A 20,055-nucleotide genomic window follows, 5' to 3' on the forward strand; every position below is an offset into this window, starting at 1 on the left:
TGGATACCTGCAAGGCATGTTTTGGCCAGTGTTTATTCAACCAGCACTGAGATGAAATTATTGCATACTATCAGTTGGATATTGTTCTAAAGAAATTGGTCACTTCCCTGAGCATGTCTCATCACACAACTAAAAATAACATTGCTTCATGATCTATTAGTATGCCACTAGAAAAAGTTATAAAGATTATGAAAAGGGGTCATTATCTAACAATGTCTGGAATTCCAGATATGTTTGAATTTTATATCCGTAAACAATAGCACTCAAAAGGCTTTATAACCAGAAGTAAAGAAGATATTGTAAAAGTTCAGGCGGAAGTGCCTTATGCTTGTATTTACTGCTTGATCTTTGGAATACATTACTAATGCAAAGCATATCATAAAATTCTATCATAAAAGGCAACTGTTTAAAGAAAAAAAAAACTCTGAACCCACTTGAAAGGAAAAATGTCTAGAAATTATGTCTCCACAAACCTTCGAAACTCAATTTTGTCAAACTATCTTGATGTGGAATACATAACATATGATTAATTGCCCAAGACGAAAATACTGCATGGTGAAAAAAAAGAATGGATGAAAAATAAAACATTTAAGAATGTTTAAAGCACACTGGTTCACGTCAAACTCGATAGCTTATTTCAGGATAAACTACTAAGATACCAAAACAAAACTACCATTTACTCTTAATTAGACACTTTTAAAATATAAATTCAAGTAGTAATATACTAGACGCAACAGACCTAGAGAATTGTCAGAAGATGCAGCTTATGAACTGTAGTACAAAGGTCGAGTGGTTGGTGAAGAAGCAGGCCTTGTATTCGACATAACACCATAAGGTGATGAGTTCTGTGAAGCTTGAAGTGACCCAGCAGTAGCACTGGAGGTGTTTGCTGAAACTGGGTAATGAGAAACAGGAGCAGTTGCAATGGTTTGACCTGGGTACAAGTTAGGCTCTGAAACAAAGCTTCCACCTGACGTGCTAGAATTCCATGTCAACATTTGACCCTGAGGATTTGTTGCTTGTCCTGTAGCTCCAAAATCACTGCCCACGTATGTGGATGTTGGCTGGGGATAAACTTGCCACCCAGAAGTGGTGGGTAAACCAGGAGCTTGGGACATCATTGGTACACCCGTGTCCTGAATAGTGTAGTCTCTGCTTCTCTCATTATGCACCTAAAAGAGAGCATACATACATATAATTGACTGTAAGTAACCATGCACATAAAGGATGAAAGTCTAAGCCAGTGTGCTAATAGAAAGACAACAGAAGGACCTCAAGTGCGCACAATTTTATTTTCTTTTTCCTGATGGATAGATATAATTCTTTCGACAGCCAATTTTTGAAACTTCAAAAAGTTTTATTGCTCCGCTTAACCCAAAAAATTATATACTGCGCCGCAGCCTTCCTGCGCCGAGCTCCTCGGCCATACACTGCCGAGCTCCCCCTAGAGCGGCCTGCCCGCCTGAGCGGTGTCCCTCGGCGTAGCCTGCACCGAGCTTCTCGGTCACACACTGCCGAGTCCACCTCAGCGCGGCCCGCCCGCTTGAATTGTGTCTCTCGACCCAAGCCACTTCCCTTGCCATGCACTGCTCGACTCCACCTCACGTGGCCTGACCGCCCTCGTCGTGCCACTCAGCCGCATGGCCCTTGCGACCATACCCATGCGGTCTGCCCGCCTGCGTCGTGCTACTCGGCCACATGACCCTCGCGACCACGCTTGCGTCGTGCTACTCGGCTGCATGACCCTCGCGACCACGCCTGCGCAGTCTGTCTACCTGCGTCGTGCTCCTTGGCCACATAATGCCCGAGACCACGCCTGCGTGGCTAGCCCACCTGCGTCGTGCTCCTTGGATCCATGTTCCCGAGACACACCGGCGCGGCCAACCCGCCTGCGTCGTGCTCCTTGGCCCCATGTTCCCGAGACAGACCTGCACGGCCCGCCCGCCTGCATCGTGCTCCTTGGCCCCGTGTTCCCGAGACACACTTGCGCGGTCGGCCCGCCTGCGCCGTGCTCCTCGGCTGCAGGCTGCCCGAAGCCACCTCCTCGGCCGCATAATGCCCGAGACCACACCTGCGCGGTCTGCCCGCCTGCGTCGTGCTACTCGGCCGCATGACCATCGCGACCACGCCTGCGCGGTCTGTCCGCCTACATCGTGATCCTCGGCCGCATAATGCCCGAGACCACACCGGCGCGGCCAACCCGCCTGCGTCATGCTCCTTGGCTTCATGTTCGCGATACACACCTGCGCGGCTAGCCCGCCTGCGCCGTGCTCCTCGGCCGCATAATGCCCGAGACCTCACCTATGCGGCCAAGCCTGCCTACGTCGTGCTCCTCAGCCCTTCGGCTCCATGTTCCCCGAGACCTCGTCCGCACGGCCAGCCCATCTGAAGACAGAAGCCATGCATCGGACTCCTCTTATACAATAACCGACGCATAGCTCTTTTCGGAGGGGGGGGGGGGGGGGAATATGATAAGGGCAAAAATGGCGATGTGACACGCCATGACGTCAGCCATGCCTGGTCAACGCACTACCCGAGGAAGTCGGCATTAACACCTAACCCAGGCTTGGTTCTTCACGCCACGCCAACCCCATGTTAGACGCTACCAGCCTGCCTCCTACAGGCAGCCACATCAGGTAACGTCAAACTCATCTATAAAATACCCCAGAGTTCTAAACGAATAAGGGGGGAAGACAACTCACACAGAAGCACTCCCTCTTCCACCACCCTCTCCACGTCGCTAACTTGATCGTCGGAGGGGTCGAGCCGAGCCTCCGACCTGACCAGTGTGCTGGTGCGAGGCGAGGTTGCCTCTTCCCCGACGCTACGACAGAGCTCTCCCCCTGACGGGACATCCAGATCACCACGATCGACCACCGAAAAGACCCGAGGCACGCCGCGCAAGATCCCCGCCATTCGGACCCAGAACGAGCTGTGTCAAACCCGAGGCCACGGCTAAAAAAGTTATTTACCATAACACTTTTGATGATTTTAGAGTTCGAGTCTCAATCATGCTTGAAATTAGGTTTGTTTTAATTGCTTGCGCAATGATAGATGTGACGATGATGACGACAAGAAGAAAAGGAAGAATAATTAATCAAAGAAGCTGCCCTCCACAACTTTGATGAACTCCTTGAAATCGATCCTCCCGTCGTCGTTCTCGTCGTACGCCGCGATCATCCGTCGGCATGCCTCCAATGCCGCCCCCTCCGGGAAGCCCAGCTTGCAGAGAACACGATGCAGGTCCAGGGGCTCTATGACCCCGTCACCGTCATAGTCGAAGACGGAGAACGCCTCCGCCACTTCCTCCAAGCTCGGCTCCTCCCCCTCGAACACGCCACGCAGCGCCTCGAGCCGCTCACCGTCCGCGCCGCAAGGCATGCCCGTAATGATCTCCATCACCGTCTCCACGTCTTCTCTGGTCAACTCGGGCGCCTCGCTAGCGTCGGCCGAGTCGCCGGGTCTGACACGATCGACGACCCCCGATGCGCACGGCGCTGGGTGCCGGAAGAGGAACCCCATGGATATCTTATTCTTCAGGACGACCCCCATGGAGATGGTCTTGTTGAAGAGGTGCACGACGGGCTCTGTGAGTGCGAGGGAGTGGTAGGGTGCAGTTGGCAATGGTTTCTCCATGGTTTCCAGCGCTGAGGAGGAAGAAGACGCTGCTTCTTGGTCCAACCAATAACATGTATGGCGAATCGATGTGTATTTATGCGTGCAGGTGCGACTGTTTTCCTCTGGCACGTACGCAGCAGAGGCTGTCGACGCGGTGGCTAATCACAGAATCCAACAAAACTGGGCTGTCCTCGACAGCGAGGAAGAGATATAGAGAGAGAGACGTGTCAAAATGTTGATGTCATCAATCAAACGGACGCACACAATACTTATAGACGTTCCATGTTCGGCGAATCTTTGCAGGTTCGGGGAAGAGAGATCCGGATTGGATCATCAGATAGCTGAGATAGATACTGTTCGTTCATGTTCTCAAAGATCACCACTGATACTTTGCTGAGACGAGGACTTCCTCGTAATGTTTGGCGGCGTTGTCCCAGCTCAGGTCCTGTGCCATCCCTCGCGTCTGCAGGCCCTTCCAATTCTCCTTCTGGTTCCTGTAGGTGTTGAGGCAGTTCCCCAGCGCATTGATCAGCTTGTTGGCCTCCGCCCGGTCGAACGTCCACCCGAACCCGCTCTCCCTGAAGGGATCGAACGGGATCACCGTGTCACGAAGCCCGCCAACGGCGTGCACCACCGGGACCGTGCCGTACTTCATGGCGTACAGCTGGTTCAGCCCGCAGGGCTCGAACCGCGATGGCATGAGCAGGACGTCCGCCCCTGCGGTGATCCTGTGCGCCATCTTCACCGAGAACCCCACCCACGCCCTCACCTTGTTGTGGTGCTCCCTGTCGAACTTGCGCAGCATCTCCTCCAGGTCGGCCCGTCCGGTGCCCAGCATCACCAGCTGCGCGTCCTGCCCGACGATCCAAGGCATCGCACCCGCAACGAGGTCGACGCCCTTCTGGTGATCCAGCCGGCCGATGAATCCGATGAGGGGGACGTCCTCGCGGACAGGGAGGCCGAGCTCCTTCTGCAGCGCCGCCTTGCACTGTGGTTTCCCGGATTGCAGAGTCTCAATGGAATAGTTTCTGTAGCCATCGGATTGCAGGTGAAGATCCAGCTCAGGGTTCCAGTCCACTGTGTCGATCCCGTTGACGATGCCTTGGAACTTCCAGTTGTTCTCGTTTATGATCTCATGGAGTCCCCACCCACCTTCGGATGTTGTGAGCTCCCATGCGTAGCCACGGCTGACGGTGATCACGCGGTCAGCAGTCTTGAGGCCGGCCGCGAAGATGTTGAAGTGGTCACCTCCCATCGGCTCATACAGCTTGAAGAGGTCCATGTGTTGATCGGGCAAGTCGACATGGAAGAAGTCCTCAACTGGACCACGCCCCTGGACAAGACACACAGGTAGAATGCAGACGATAAGGATTCCGAGCTCGTAGTTTCCTAAGTTGTTTAGAATGATGCCATGAAACTTCTATATCAGGATCAGATTCAAGCATTCTTCTCGGTAGAAAAAGAGAAGAGAAGATGAATGATTTTATCTTCATTTTGAGCGAAATGATTTTTCTTTGGTGGTGGTAACTCAGAAATCTTTGCAAGTTTGAAATGAAGCAACTTCAACAAAAATGGGGGAGAAAAGAAATTAAAAGCGGAGATGTTTTGATTGCTCAAAAAGAGTTTAAGAAGACAAACATTCATTTGATGCAAAAGAGAAGGATGTAAAGAAGGTTTCTAATAAAACAGAGTGCTTCAAATGTCATGCAATTATAACAAGGTTTGGGAAAAACCATGATAGACTCATGAAAAATTAAGTACAACATATGATCAATATCTTCAGGTCACACAAAAACAATATGGCCAGGGGCATCATGCAACCTAAACTTCAAGAAATACAATGCAGCTGTAGGAATTCATGCAAGCATAATTGGATCATTGATTCAGTGACGTGAGAAATAGTCAGAAAGTGTTTGGTTTACTGATAAGGTAAGTGAGAGAACTGCAAACTTGCAGATATCGTCTTGGCAAATTTAACAGTCTTTGAGCAGTTCTGAGGATCTCACAGGCTACTGAACTCAGCAAATTGAACTTCTAAATGAAGAGAGAATTTAACAGAAGTTTAACCTAATAGATGCAGCATAAAATGCGAGAGAGCTAACCTGGTGAGATATGTTGTGGATCACCAAGATGGACCTGGCATACTTCATCAAGCCATTGTCGCGGTAGCATGCTTTCAGATACACAGGCAGAAGTGATGTGTGCCAATCGTTCGCAATGAAAATTAAATTTCCGTCTCCATAGCATAAGCCGCCACATGGAACATGCCACGGAACCTGCAATTGTATCAGTCTAAACTCGAAACAATGACATATGTTTAACAAGTTGTGAATGAAAAATACAAGGTATATCCACAGAAAAAGGATACTTACCATAAAACTAAATCTTATTGTTCGAATAGAATTAAGTGTTTGGTTATACACCGACTACAGACTTGCGAAGAAATATAACATGAGTGGTATGCAAATTTATCTGCTTCACAACAAAACTGGTTTGCTTATCATGAAAGCCAGAATACTGATAAATCCTAATAGATTATAATTCACAATAACTTTTGATTTTAGAAGAATTATAAGGCAAAAGAAAAAGAGAAACTAGCCAATGGTTAAAATTCAGGGAATTATATGAAACAACATATGCAGATAACAGAAACAATGATAAATTGGATGCAAAGGTAAGGCCGAGAAATCAGGGAGGATAGAGGCAGTAAGAACTAAGTATGCTAGAGTAGCCTTCAGTTATTTACATCAACCACTCGATTACTCCATCAATTTTCTAAACAACTTAGATGATTAAACAAAAGTATTATGATTTAATATCTGTTAATTGGCAGAGGACTAACATTGGAGAGTAACTACCATTGTGTGTTTAACGTAAGGTAAATCCTTGCACAAAGTTCCACTGACTCTATCATAATAGAAAAAAAACATAAGGTATCAAAGAAAACCATATATGTCAGTGGCCTTGTTCTTAATTTCCTAAGCCTAATAAATGGAAATGAGTTTAACAACTAGGCCTTTTTTCTAATATAAACTTGGCCTATTAAATAATTTCACCTGCACAGAGATTTACATCTTTTAAAACATCGATCAAGAATCAGAAATTGTATGAAACTCCAAAATTTTTAAACAGTAAATTGTTTTGTTAAGGTTTGTTGATACCAAAGTCACAGTCAGTTCTCCATCGACAATTAGTATGCAGAACCATAGAATTAGATGTATGATATACTGAGTGTAACATACCGATCTGACTGGATACCTCTATGCTAGTACTGCCCGGTTACATATCGTATTCAATCCAATTTTTAATATATATATATATATATATATATATATATATATATATATATATATATATATATATATATATATATATATATATATATATATATATATATATATATATATATATATATATATATACACACACACACACTGAATGTTTTGATACTGTGCTGACCGATACCTACCCCTCTGAACGGGTCCTGCTACTGGTACTGTAATGAAATTTTAGACCTAAGACAACACTGTACAATGCTAATTTCAGTTATAAGACATCTGCATGAACTAGGAAACAAAGATACAGAACCAGAAAAAAGAAATGGGAAAAAGGGTTGGGAATTGGCATTTGCAATTGAGTTAAGCACCTCAAGGACTATCAAGTACTAACTCAAAGCAGCACTGAAGCGGCCACCGACATGACTATATTTTTCACACTAGAAATCATGTTGGAAGTCCCTTCCTGCATTAATCTTAGACAAATGCTCACTACGAATTTCTAATACTGACATATTCTGTTATGTACATCATGGATAGTTGAATATGTTGTTTAGGACAAAGGAGATACCTCTACAGCTACCTTGCATAACAATACCATCCGTTTCAAGATTTCCTGCATTAATTAACGAAAGACAATATAAATAACTTGTAGAAGGTCATTTCTGTATTTTCAGTGCACAAAAAAATGAAGTAACAAAAAGTGAATAAACTGGATTGACTAATTTACAGGTGTTAAAATTGAAAAAAACTTTTACCAGCCGGTCTCCCCCATAAATGTTGTTCTCTAGATGACGGAAAACTGGACTGTCGATAAATACAAAATCCACACGATCAATATAAGCATGAAAATAATTTACTTCCAGATCCTGCATCCCATAATATGACATCAACTGGATAAGTATGTATTTATAGCTAAATCTAAACACCATGACATGAAACAGCAGATACAGACCTGCCCATCAGCTTTGTAATATTTGCGAACACCTATATCTTTGGATTCAGGATAATTGGCATACCTTGGGGAAACAACCTATAATTTACAAAAGAAAGATTGAACTGGCTATGCAACAGCAATATTAAGGAAGCAACTTTTGGACTAACATTATTCTAGTTTGGTAAACCTGCACATTGTAATTGCAGTTTTATGATTTGAATTGCTATTCCAATTTACCTTTCTGTGGAATAGCTAGAGTCACCACCAACATTAACGTGAGATTTGAGGTTCAAACAGAAATTAATCGACAAAAGGGAAAGGAGAAATACCATAACCCGGTGCCCTCTCCTAGCCAAAGCTTTTGGCAGAGTCCCAGCTACATCTCCAAGCCCTCCTGTTGAAGTTAAAAATGATAAATGTCAGTGAATCTTATTTAAATATCATAATAACACTTTATAAACCCAAACAACAGTCATTCACTTCATTACCAATTGTGGAGCATAGACTTGATACAACAAATTTTCAGTACTTGAGAGGTAAGAGTAAAAATACAGCAAAAGATCAATCGGAAAATACGAAAATACTAAAAATATCAATACCTGTCTTTGACCAAGGAGCACATTCCGCGGAAACTACTATTACATTCATGGCATTCGCTCCAGCCAGAGGAGGGGAATCCACATTTTCTACCTCAATATCTGCTTCTGTATCTACACCATCAGATTTTGCTTCCGTATGGTTCTGAGCATTCTCATCTTCAGTACCCCTTTCAGATTCTTGTATAATAAGTGATGATTCGACTGAATCATAAGTAGAATCAAGATCTGCATCTTTTGCTAGTCCATCAGCTTGTAGGATATCACCTTGCTCTTCTGCTTCCTCTAAAGAATTTTCAGTTTTACCGATACATTGAGTCTTAGACATCTTAGATTCAGAAGACTGGACCAAACTGTTAGAAACACTAGTTGAACTTAGGTTCAAATTAATGGTTTTAGCACCTTTAGCAGAAGAATCAGTACTCTGAACTGCTTCAGCAGCTTCACTTCCCAAGGATGAGATTATGTTCCTTTTTTCCACAGCCTGAACCAAAATGAGGAAGTCAAGAAGCTGCATATTTAGTACACAGACTATATTCCAAAATGAGATAAACTAGTCAAAATTTATGCACAAAATGAGGAAAGTCAAGAAGCTGATATTTAGGACACAGACTAGATTCCGAAATGAGATAAACTAGTCAAAATCTATGCACTACTTATGATCATTAAGAGTCATACAACTTGATGTTCATATTCTCTGCTCTATCTTTGTTCTATATAATTTCCATGTACACTCTCTCTCTCTCTCTCTCTCTCTCTCTCTCTCTCATGATTGAAAGCCAAGAGAGGAGGATGAACAGAATGAGAAGAAACAAAGTAAAGACCAGAGAGCCACCTGCTTAATTGAGTCGTGTTCCATCTCCAGAACCTTCATGTTCTTGTCAATCGTGGCCGGAGCTGCACCGACATTGACACCGGCATCATCACCATCGGCCCTCCCCTTCTCCGGCTCAAAATCGCCGCCTTTTCCGGTGGCCCGAAGGCCCCTCCCCTTCTCGACCGCCACCAAGATCTCACTTCGTCGGCCCCTCGTCGCGAACCTCACCCGGCACCCACCTCCGCTGGGGAAAATAGCGTTCTCCCTGACAACAGCCGCCACAACCGACGCCCTGCGGCCATCGTCCGGCTTAATCTGGACGCGAACAGGGCTGTTGCCGCCGCCACTGCAAGCCTCGAGACGGAAGGTCTGAGAGCTGAAAGACGCCATCTTTGGAATCGGCGAGTAGCAGTGGGAGGATTTTAAGCGAAGTTACAAGGGAAGCGTGCATGCCCCCCGTGGGTGCAGTTGGGCCCGAGCGAACGTTGTGTGCGGTAGATGTCGTTCGGCAGGCACGTGGGACGGACGGAAGCAAGAGGACATCTTGTGAACGAAATGATGTGATTACGACCTTTATTTGGAGTTCTCTTCATCGATCAGCCCTTCTTAATCGTTGATATCGATCGTCATTCTAGAACTTAACGATAGTAGATTTAATTTTTTTAATAATTAATATTATATAAAGATATCGTTGATGTTGTGGGAAACAACTTTGAGAGCCGTGGCCTCGGGGCCGACGCGGCTCGGTTCGGGTCCGGACATTGAGGATCTCTCCGGGGCCGCGCGAGGGGAGCCTTTGGGCACATGAGAGCCGGCTGCGCGGGTGTGGTCCACGAGAGGGATGGGACCGAGAAGCACGACGCAGGCGACTGCAGTCGAGGAGCTGGACTCGGGCGAGCAGGCCGCACAGGTGTGGTCTCGGGCGGTATGAGGCCGAGGAGCACGACGCAGGCGGCTGTGGTCGAGGAGCTGGACTCGAGCGAGCAGACCACGCAGGCGTGGTCTCGGGCAACCTGAGGCCAAGGAGCGCGACACAGGCGGCTGCGACCGAGGAGCTGGACTCGAGCGAGCAGGCCGCGCAGGCGTGGTCTTCGGGCGAGCAGGCCGTGCGGGCATGGTCTCGAGCGACATGAGGCCGAGGAGCACGACGCAGGCGGCTGCGGCCGAGGAGCTGGACTCGGGCGAGCAGGCCGCGCAGGCGTGGTCTCGGGCGACATGAGGCCAAGGAGCATGACGTAGGCTGCTGCGACCGAGGAGCTACTTCGATTGGATCTTTTATGCTGTGCTGTGGGAGATGCGGGTGGCCAAGTAGCCTTTGGTCTATTCGGAAGTCCAGGGGACGAACCTTTTCGTGAATCGCCAGTTTTCGAGAAGACCGGCGCTTCAAGCCCGTTGGTTGCCACGTGTAGCGCGCCTGTTGGCTACCCTGCCAAGTTGCATTTATGGCGGAATGACGTTGTGTCATCCCGATGCGACATGCCTGAGTAGAGGAAGGGTCGTTGTTTTTGGCGGGATTTTGTCTATAAGTAATGTGCGGCTAGCCCCTTGAAGGCCCCTTGAAGGTCTAGCGCCACCCGAGATCCCTGACATTCGGACCCCCGAACCGAGCCGCGACGACCCCAAGGCCACGGCTTAAACAGATGCCCCGCCGCATCATTTTGGTGCTAGAAGGAGGGCCCCGAAAGTCGAGGGATCATCCAACTGGCTTAGACGAGCTCACAGTTGAGGGGTCACACCTGATCGGAGCTCCGGGGGAAAGTCCCCCGCATGGAGATCTTCGAGACGAACACCCCGTCGTGACCGCAGAATGCTACTAGTGTCTGTCCAACGACCCGGGTCTGCTTCCACCCGAGTGCGCCCCCAGCGACCCCTTGCACGTGTCGCTCAAGGCCTTCCAGGACCTCGCTCATCAAGTCCGAGCGCTGACGGGTATAGTGCGAACCATTATCCCGCTCGGTGAACCCCCCTACGACCCGACCACCGCGGCAACGAGAGCCGCCCGCTCGGGCCCGCCCTGCCTCAGTCTCTTCCAAGCGAAGGCTCCATGTTTACCTGACCGCCTCTTGGCTCATGCCTGCCTGCGCCGAGCTCCTCGGCCATGCACTGCCGAGTCCATCTCAGGGCGGCTTGCCCACCTGGGTCACGTCCCTCGGCCACACTGCCGAGCCCACCTCAGTGCGGCCTGCCCTCCTGAGCGGCTTTCGCGCGGCCACAGTCTGCCTGCGCCGAACACCTCAGCCGCATGACCCTCGTGACCACGCCTGCGCGGCCAGCCTGCTTGCGTCGAGCTCCTCGGCCATACACTGCCGAGTCCATCTCAGGGCGGCTTGCCCATCTGGGTCACGTCCCTCGGCCGTAGCCCGCCTACGCCAAGCTTCTCGGCCATACGCTGCCGAGTTCACCTCAGCGCGGTCTGCCCGCCTGAGCGGTGTCCCTCGGCCACACCGCCGAGTTCACCCCACGCGGCCTGCCCGCCTGTGTCGTGCTCCTCGGCTCATAGCCCGAGTCGCTCCAGTTCGACCTCCGACTTGCGACTCGCCAGCTTGGCTCATAGCCCGAGTCACTCCAGTTCGATCTCCGACTTGCGACTCGCCGGCTCGGCCCATAACTCGAGACACGCCTACGCGGCCTGCTCGCCCGCGTCATATTCCTCGGCAACGTGTTGCCCGAGACCACCTCTGGTCAGCTTGCCCGACGGAGTTGTGCTCCTCGGCTGCGTGTCAACCGAGACACGCCCACGCGGTCTACCCGCCTATGTCATGCTCCTCGGCTCATAGCCCGAGTCGCTCCAGTTTGACCTCCGACTTGCGACTCGCTGGGTTGGCTCATAGCCCGAGTCGCTCCAGTTCGACCTCCGACTTGCGACTCGCCAGGTTGGCTCATAGCTCGAGTCGCTCCAGTTCGACCTCCGACTTGTGACTCGCCGGCTCGGCCCATAACCCGAGACACGCCAACACGGCCTGCCCGCTTGCGTCGTGCTCCTCGGCCGCACGTCGTCTGAGACCACAACCTCTGCTCGGCTTCCCGATTGAGATGTGCTCATCGGTCGCACGTTGCCCAGGACCCAAGACACTCGCGCGGCCTGCCCGCCTGCGTTGTGCTCCTTGGCGCATAGCCCGAGTCGCTCCAGTTCGATCTCCGACTTGCGACTCGCCGGCTCAGACCATAGCCCGAGTCGCTCCAAGTCGATCTCCGACTTGCGACTCACCGGCCCAGACCATAGCCCGAGTCGCTCCAGGTCGATCTCCGACTTGCGACTCGCCGGCCTAGACCATAGCCCGAGTCGCTCCATGTCGATCTCCGACTTGCGACTCGCCGGCTCAGACCATAGCCCGAGTCGCCCCAATTCAATCTCCGACTTGCGACTCGCCGGCTCAGACCATAGCCCGAGTCGCTCCAGTTCGATCTCCGACTTGCAACTCGCCGGCCCAGACCATAGCCCGAGTCGCTCCAGGTCGATCTCTGACTTGCGACTCACCGGCTCAGACCATAGCCCGAGTCGCCCCAGTTCGATCTCCGACTTGTGACTCGCCGGCTCAGACCATAGCCCGAGTCGCTCCAGTTCGATCTCCGACTTGCGACTCACCGGCTCAGACCATGGCCCGAGTCGCTCCAATTCGATCTCCGACTTGCGACTCGCCGGCCAAACCTGCCCGCCTACGTCGTGCTCCTCGACCCCCTGCTGCCTGAGCTCACCGCGGCACGACCAGCCTTCCTTATTTTCTAAATCCGGACTCCGCCCCCGGTAACGAACCAGCAGCTGCTCTACGAGAACGAGCACTAAAAGCTGAAGCCACACCTCGGACCCCTCTTACAACAACAGCCGATGCGTGGCTCCCTTCAGGGGTGGGGAATATGATGAGGGAAATAATGGCGACAAGACTAGGGCTGACGTCACCTGTCCCAAATGACGCATCACGCCTCAGTACCTGGTCAAACGGACCAGAACGTCGACCGAGGCACATTAAACATTCTGCCCAGGCTCGGTCTTGCACGCCACGCCAGCGCCAGTGTCAGACGCTACCTGCTCCTGCAAGGGGGCACATCAGGCACAATAAGCTTCCCTATAAATACCCTCGTATGCTAAGAGGGAAGGAGGACTAGAGACAAACTCACACACAACCCCTACAAGGGGGACAACCCCTACAGAGGAGACTCCAAACACTTCTTCATCTGAAACCCTCTCCACATCGCTAACTTGGCCGTCGGAGGGGTCGGGCCGAGCGCCTCGGCCCGACCTTTGTGCAGGTGCCAGACGGGGTCGACTCTTCCCGACGCTGCGACGACGCACTCCCCCGACTCGACGTCTCGACCGGACCGTCGAGACAGGCCACGGGAGACCACGAAGGATGCCACCCGAGATCCCCGACATTCGAACCCCCGAACCGAGCCGCGACAGCCCCGAGGCCACGGCTTAAACAGATGCCCCACCGCATCAATAATGATGGGAGAAAACTTACATACAACTATTTTGTTGGGAGAATTACCACATATGTTACAATCTCGTTTTCACATTTGAAACCTTGTATCCTTGTGAAATGGTTATTAGTTGGACTTAATAACATAAACAATATTCTAACATCTGGTGGTATGTTCGATTTTCAATATTTTGGATTCAATGGGTTTCCCAAACAAGGAACGCAAGAAAAGCCGAAAAAGACGAGTACCGAGCGCGAACTCGCCGGTGGTTGGATTGGCGATGAGACGAGCGTTCGGATCGCGGTCGCTGGAGGCGAGGAGATGGCCAGCAATGGCTCGGAGACGGCGTTGGGGAGCGGAATCCATCTCCAGGTTTGTTCGTCTTTGCCCTTCCTCTCTTCCTCTCACGACTCGATCTCGGGACACATTAAAATAACGATGGAATGCAATACAGCGCCGGAGATATTTTATTATTTAGATAGGACGGCTTCCCTTGCGCAGACGTCTAGTATTCGTGTCACCATCATCCGCACGCCATATCCGAACACTTTCCATGACAGCCTTTCTTCGGCAGGTTTCCTCACTTTTTACCATATCTTGCTGCAGCGAGTGTTTCCACCGGGACAACATGCTTGGAATTAGATCTGTGGTTTTTTATTTTAAATAAAGTTGATTAGTTTAAGAATCTAAAATTTTCTTTTATGAAAGTATTATTAAATATTTTTATTTAAAAAATTATTCTTCAAATTAAGAATATTATTTTTAAAAATTATTTTACCTAAAAAACCCTTACTGCTGGGTTTTAATCGAATATTTTTTTCTAATTGATTTTTATCTTACACGCTCCTTTTTCTTTTTTGCCACATTAATGAAAATATCTTTTAATTCTCTGTTAGTAATCTATCGCGAACCACATCATTGGTCACCTCTATCTCCTCCACGCTTTGCTCCCATATAAGTAATATCGCTAATTACCTTATTTCTCTTATCCTCCTTACCTTTTTCTCGTCTCCCATAGCCCTATGCTTCCATCCCGAAGAACAATCCAAAGAACCAATTGTGTATTATTGTCACCGGCATAATCAACCCTCTTATTGTGCTACTCTCCCACCCAAATCGTCCATTGTAGTAGCACGAATGGTGATGTCACACTAAATCTCTTTTTTGTGATAAAAATAAGATTATAATAATTGTCATTAACATGATGTGCCCCCTTTGTTTGTGCCCTTTGCATTGGTACCATAGTTGATCATGAAAATGTTACATGCACCCTCATTTAGCTCATCTACTTTAACGTTTTCTATGCCACCATCAATCGATCCGGTTCCTCTGTGATATTTCTCCAATCCAACAAATCACATATGAAGAAGGATATTGCTATTATGCTCTTTACCTTATTTGTCTCTCGAAAAGGAGGTAACGAGTGACACCACTCAAAATGAGAATGGAGCGTGTGAGGCAACGGGGCAAGCGACATTATATAGAGAGAAAGAATAGAGGAATAAGAGGAGAAAGGGGAAGGGAGGAGAGGACGCATAGTATAACTAATGGTGAGAGCAAGGAGCAAATGCGATGAGTGATGCTGCTAAAGATAGATAGCTAACTGATGAAGGACGAATGATAATTTTTGTTAAAATGATTAAAATTGGGCACCCCAAGTAAAAATAAATTAGGAGAGTGTAATTGGGCAAAAGTCCAATAGTATTTCTTTTTGGATAAAATATTTTTATTTTTAGAAAAAATAATATATTTGATTTGGTACAAGTATAATATTTTCTATTATATATATTTTAATATTTTTAATGATAAGATTTCATCGTCCAAATATAATATTGAGAAGGTGAGACTTTTATCTGTGATTATTTTATGTTATCTTTAAATTATTATTTTTCTTCCATCTCTTTTGATTTATCTATTAAAAATCTAAATCATTTCTCCTTAGGATCCCTGCACTTAATCTTTTATTTATATATATATTTATTTTCCAAATTAGATGATCCTATGTAAGACACGAAAAGACGGTGAAAGACTTTCCTCCAACGAATTTGCTCGTTGACCTCCGGTGATTATTTTCTAGTTATCTTTAAATTAGAACCTTTCTTTCATCTCTTTTTATTTCTTGACCAAAACAAATATTTGTACTCGTCCAATATCTCCCAAAGTCAGTGCATTTTGTTCTGCTACTGAGCCTGCATTCTTTGGGGAAATGACGAGTCCGGTACCCGCGTAGTTAGACTTCAGATGTTCCTGAACCACGGTGGCTCATGGTTGACTGCACCTTCGGAACCTACGTTCGGTAAGCGTACCATTTTATGCGGACTACGTATTTAGTTAGCCACCTCATTGGACTTCGGATTAGGCTTATTTACTAACTGTTTGTGTCGTGACAGCGTACTCGGTGTCTCGAGTCCCACGTCCCATAGTCGTTCAACATAGCTGTTTGTTTCGGATCGATATTTTTTATGACTTTTATTTAATTTAGAAAATATTTGATTATTTTAAGTTGTTTATGTTAAGCATCGAGCCTTTTATTTTTTGGGTTAAGCGGAGCAATAAAACTTTTTTAAGTTTCAAAAATTGGCTGTCGAAAGAATTATATCTATCCATCAGGAAAAAGAAAATAAAATTGGGCGCACTTGAGGTCCTTCTGTTGTCTTTCTATTAGCACACTGGCTTAGACTTTCATCCTTTATGTGCATGGTTACTTACAGTCAATTATATGTATGTATGCTCTCTTTTAGGTGCATAATGAGAGAAGCAGAGACTACACTATTCAGGACACGGGTGTACCAATGATGTCCTAAGCTCCTGGTTTACCCACCACTTCTGGGTGGCAAGTTTATCCCCAGCCAACATCCACATACGTGGGCAGTGATTTTGGAGCTACAGGACAAGCAACAAATCCTCAGGGTCAAATGTTGACATGGAATTCTAGCACGTCAGGTGGAAGCTTTGTTTCAGAGCCTAACTTGTACCCAGGTCAAACCATTGCAACTGCTCCTGTTTCTCATTACCCAGTTTCAGCAAACACCTCCAGTGCTACTGCTGGGTCACTTCAAGCTTCACAGAACTCATCACCTTATGGTGTTATGTCGAATACAAGGCCTGCTTCTTCACCAACCACTCGACCTTTGTACTACAGTTCATAAGCTGCATCTTCTGACAATTCTCTAGGTCTGTTGCGTCTAGTATATTACTACTTGAATTTATATTTTAAAAGTGTCTAATTAAGAGTAAATGGTAGTTTTGTTTTGGTATCTTAGTAGTTTATCCTGAAATAAGCTATCGAGTTTGACGTGAACCAGTGTGCTTTAAACATTCTTAAATGTTTTATTTTTCATCCATTCTTTTTTTTCACCATGCAGTATTTTCGTCTTGGGCAATTAATCATATGTTATGTATTCCACATCAAGATAGTTTGACAAAATTGAGTTTCGAAGGTTTGTGGAGACATAATTTCTAGACATTTTTCCTTTCAAGTGGGTTCAGAGTTTTTTTTTTCTTTAAACAGTTGCCTTTTATGATAGAATTTTATGATATGCTTTGCATTAGTAATGTATTCCAAAGATCAAGCAGTAAATACAAGCATAAGGCACTTCCGCCTGAACTTTTACAATATCTTCTTTACTTCTGGTTATAAAGCCTTTTGAGTGCTATTGTTTACGGATATAAAATTCAAACATATCTGGAATTCCAGACATTGTTAGATAATGACCCCTTTTCATAATCTTTATAACTTTTTCTAGTGGCATACTAATAGATCATGAAGCAATGTTATTTTTAGTTGTGTGATGAGACATGCTCAGGGAAGTGACCAATTTCTTTAGAACAATATCCAACTGATAGTATGCAATAATTTCATCTCAGTGCTGGTTGAATAAACACTGGCCAAAACATGCCTTGCAGGTATCCAGACTCTCCCATCAGTGAAGTTGCCATGAGATTTATGATACTCTGCACCGGTCTGCTCTTTCTCGGCTTCACTCAAGCTATGGAACTTTGGAACTGCAGAAGATAGCCTACTGCTAGCTCTATAATTCAATTGTACAGGCTTTTGTGGTTTGATGTGGTGACTGGATCTACCTAGAAGAACATGTTATTTCTTGGGTTCTAAATGATTGAAGCCGCACTTCCAGCTTCAGAAAGATGTTTTCCCTTCATGTTCAAAGTCTATGGATGTGTCAATTGTCGATAACATTATCGATTTAAATCTGCGATCCAGATGAGTAGTTGCTTCTCGATTTGGCCTTTGATTCTTCTTGTAAGATTTCGAATAGTCGCAATCTTTTGATGATTTTAGATTTCGAGTCTCAATCCTGCTCGAAATTTGGTTTGTTTTAATTGCTTGCGCATTGATAGATGTGACGCTGATGACGACAAGAAGAAAAAGGAAGAATAATTAATCAAAGAAGCTGCCCTCCACAACTTTGATGAACTCCTTGAAATCGATCCTCCCGTCGTCGTTCTCGTCGTACGCCGCGATCATCCGTCGGCATGCCTCCAATGCCGCCCCCTCCGGGAAGCCCAGCTTGCAGAGAACACGATGCAGGTCCAGGGGCTCTATGACCCCGTCACCGTCATCATCGAAGACGGAGAACGCCTCCGCCACTTCCTCCAAGCTCGGCTCCTCCCCCTCAAACACGCCACGCATCTCCTCGAGCTGCTCACCGTCCGCGCCGCAAGGCATGCCCGTAATGATCTCCATCACCGTCTCCACGTCTTCTCTGGTCAACTCGGGCGCCTCGCTACCGTCGGCCGAGTCGCCGGGTCTGACACGATCGACGACCCCCGATGCGCACGGCGCTGGGTGCCGGAAGAGGAACCCCATGGATATCTTATTCTTCAGGACGACCCCCATGGAGATGGTCTTGTTGAAGTGGAGCACGATGGGCTCTGTGAGTGCGAGGGAGTGGTACGGTGCAGTTGGCAATGGTTTCTCCATGGTTTCCAGCGCTGAGGAGGAAGAAGACGCTGCTTCTTGGTCCAACCAATAACATGCATGGCGAATCGATGTGTATTTATGCGTGCAGGTGCGACTGTTTTCCTCTGGCACGTACGCAGCAGAGGCTGTCGACGCGGTGGCTAATCACAGAATCCAACAAAACTGGGCTGTCCTCGACAGCGAGGAAGAGATAGAGAGAGAGAGACGTGTCAAAATGTTGATGCCATCAATCAAACGGACGCACACAATACTTATAGACGTTCCATGTTCGGCGAATCTTTGCAGGTTCGGTGAAGAGAGATCCGGATTGGATCATCAGATAGCTGAGATAGATACTGTTCGTTCATGTTCTCAAAGATCACCACTGATACTTTGCTGAGACGAGGACTTCCTCGTAATGTTTGGCGGCGTTGTCCCAGCTCAGGTCCTGCGCCATCCCTCGCGTCTGCAGGCCCTTCCAATTCTCCTTCTGGTTCCTGTAGGTGTTGAGGCAGTTCCCCAGCGCATTGATCAGCTTGTTGGCCTCCGCCCGGTCGAACGTCCACCCGAACCCGCTCTCCCTGAAGGGATCGAACGGGATCACCGTGTCGCGAAGCCCGCCGATGGCGTGCACCACCGGGACCGTGCCGTACTTCATGGCGTACAGCTGGTTCAGCCCGCAGGGCTCGAACCGCGATGGCATGAGCAGGACGTCCGCCCCTGCGGTGATCCTGTGCGCCATCTTCACCGAAAACCCCACCCACGCCCTCACCTTGTTGTGGTGCTCCCTGTCGAACTTGCGCAGCATCTCCTCCAGGTCGGCCCGTCCGGTGCCCAGCATCACCAGCTGCGCGTCCTGCCCGACGATCCAAGGCATCGCACCCGCAATGAGGTCGACGCCCTTCTGGTGATCCAGCCGGCCGATGAATCCGATGAGGGGGACGTCCTCGCGGACAGGGAGGCCGAGCTCCTTCTGCAGCGCCGCCTTGCACTGTGGTTTCCCGGCTTGCAGAGTCTCAATGGAATAGTTTCTGTAGCCATCGGATTGCAGGTGAAGATCCAGCTCAGGGTTCCAGTCCACTGTGTCGATCCCGTTGACGATGCCTTGGAACTTCCAGTTGTTCTCGTTTATGATCTCATGGAGTCCCCACCCACCTTCGGATGTTGTGAGCTCCCATGCGTAGCCACGGCTGACGGTGATCACGCGGTCAGCAGTCTTGAGGCCGGCCGCGAAGATGTTGAAGTGGTCACCTCCCATCGGCTCATACAGCTTGAAGAGGTCCATGTGTTGATCGGGCAAGTCGACATGGAAGAAGTCCTCAACTGGACCACGACCCTGGACAAGACAAACAGGTAGAATGCAGACGATAAGGATTCCGAACTCGTAGTTTCCTAAGTTGTTTAGAATGATGCCATGAAACTTCTATGTCAGGATCAGATTCAAGCATTCTTCTCGGTAGAAAAAGAGAAGA

The 20,055-nt window shown here is 48.1% G+C and overlaps 3 protein-coding genes across 3 annotated transcripts; all 3 read right to left on the minus strand.

Moving 5' to 3' along the window:
- Positions 1-3,926: 3,926 nt before the first annotated feature.
- Positions 3,927-9,968, minus strand: LOC135588175 (soluble starch synthase 2-2, chloroplastic/amyloplastic-like). The gene is made up of 8 exons (XM_065080166.1): positions 9,262-9,968; positions 8,430-8,910; positions 8,160-8,224; positions 7,849-7,926; positions 7,652-7,762; positions 7,465-7,509; positions 5,721-5,894; positions 3,927-4,951 (listed from the first exon to the last, which is right to left on the minus strand). Exons 1-8 carry the CDS (start codon positions 9,631-9,633, stop codon positions 3,995-3,997), a joined length of 2,283 nt encoding a protein of 760 aa, XP_064936238.1. The 5' UTR covers positions 9,634-9,968; the 3' UTR covers positions 3,927-3,994.
- Positions 9,969-18,061: 8,093 nt separating this feature from the next.
- On the minus strand, positions 18,062-18,604 carry LOC135680390 (probable calcium-binding protein CML46). The gene has a single exon (XM_065194271.1). It carries the CDS (start codon positions 18,602-18,604, stop codon positions 18,062-18,064), a length of 543 nt encoding a protein of 180 aa, XP_065050343.1.
- Positions 18,605-18,933: 329 nt separating this feature from the next.
- On the minus strand, positions 18,934-19,934 carry LOC135588176 (granule-bound starch synthase 2, chloroplastic/amyloplastic-like). The gene has a single exon (XM_065080167.1). The coding sequence runs from the start codon at positions 19,866-19,868 to the stop codon at positions 18,963-18,965; it is 906 nt and encodes a 301-aa protein (XP_064936239.1). The 5' UTR covers positions 19,869-19,934; the 3' UTR covers positions 18,934-18,962.
- Positions 19,935-20,055: the final 121 nt, after the last annotated feature.

This window comes from Musa acuminata, chromosome BXJ1-8 (genome assembly GCF_036884655.1).
Source record: "Musa acuminata AAA Group cultivar baxijiao chromosome BXJ1-8, Cavendish_Baxijiao_AAA, whole genome shotgun sequence".
Classification (NCBI taxonomy): domain Eukaryota; kingdom Viridiplantae; phylum Streptophyta; class Magnoliopsida; order Zingiberales; family Musaceae; genus Musa; species Musa acuminata.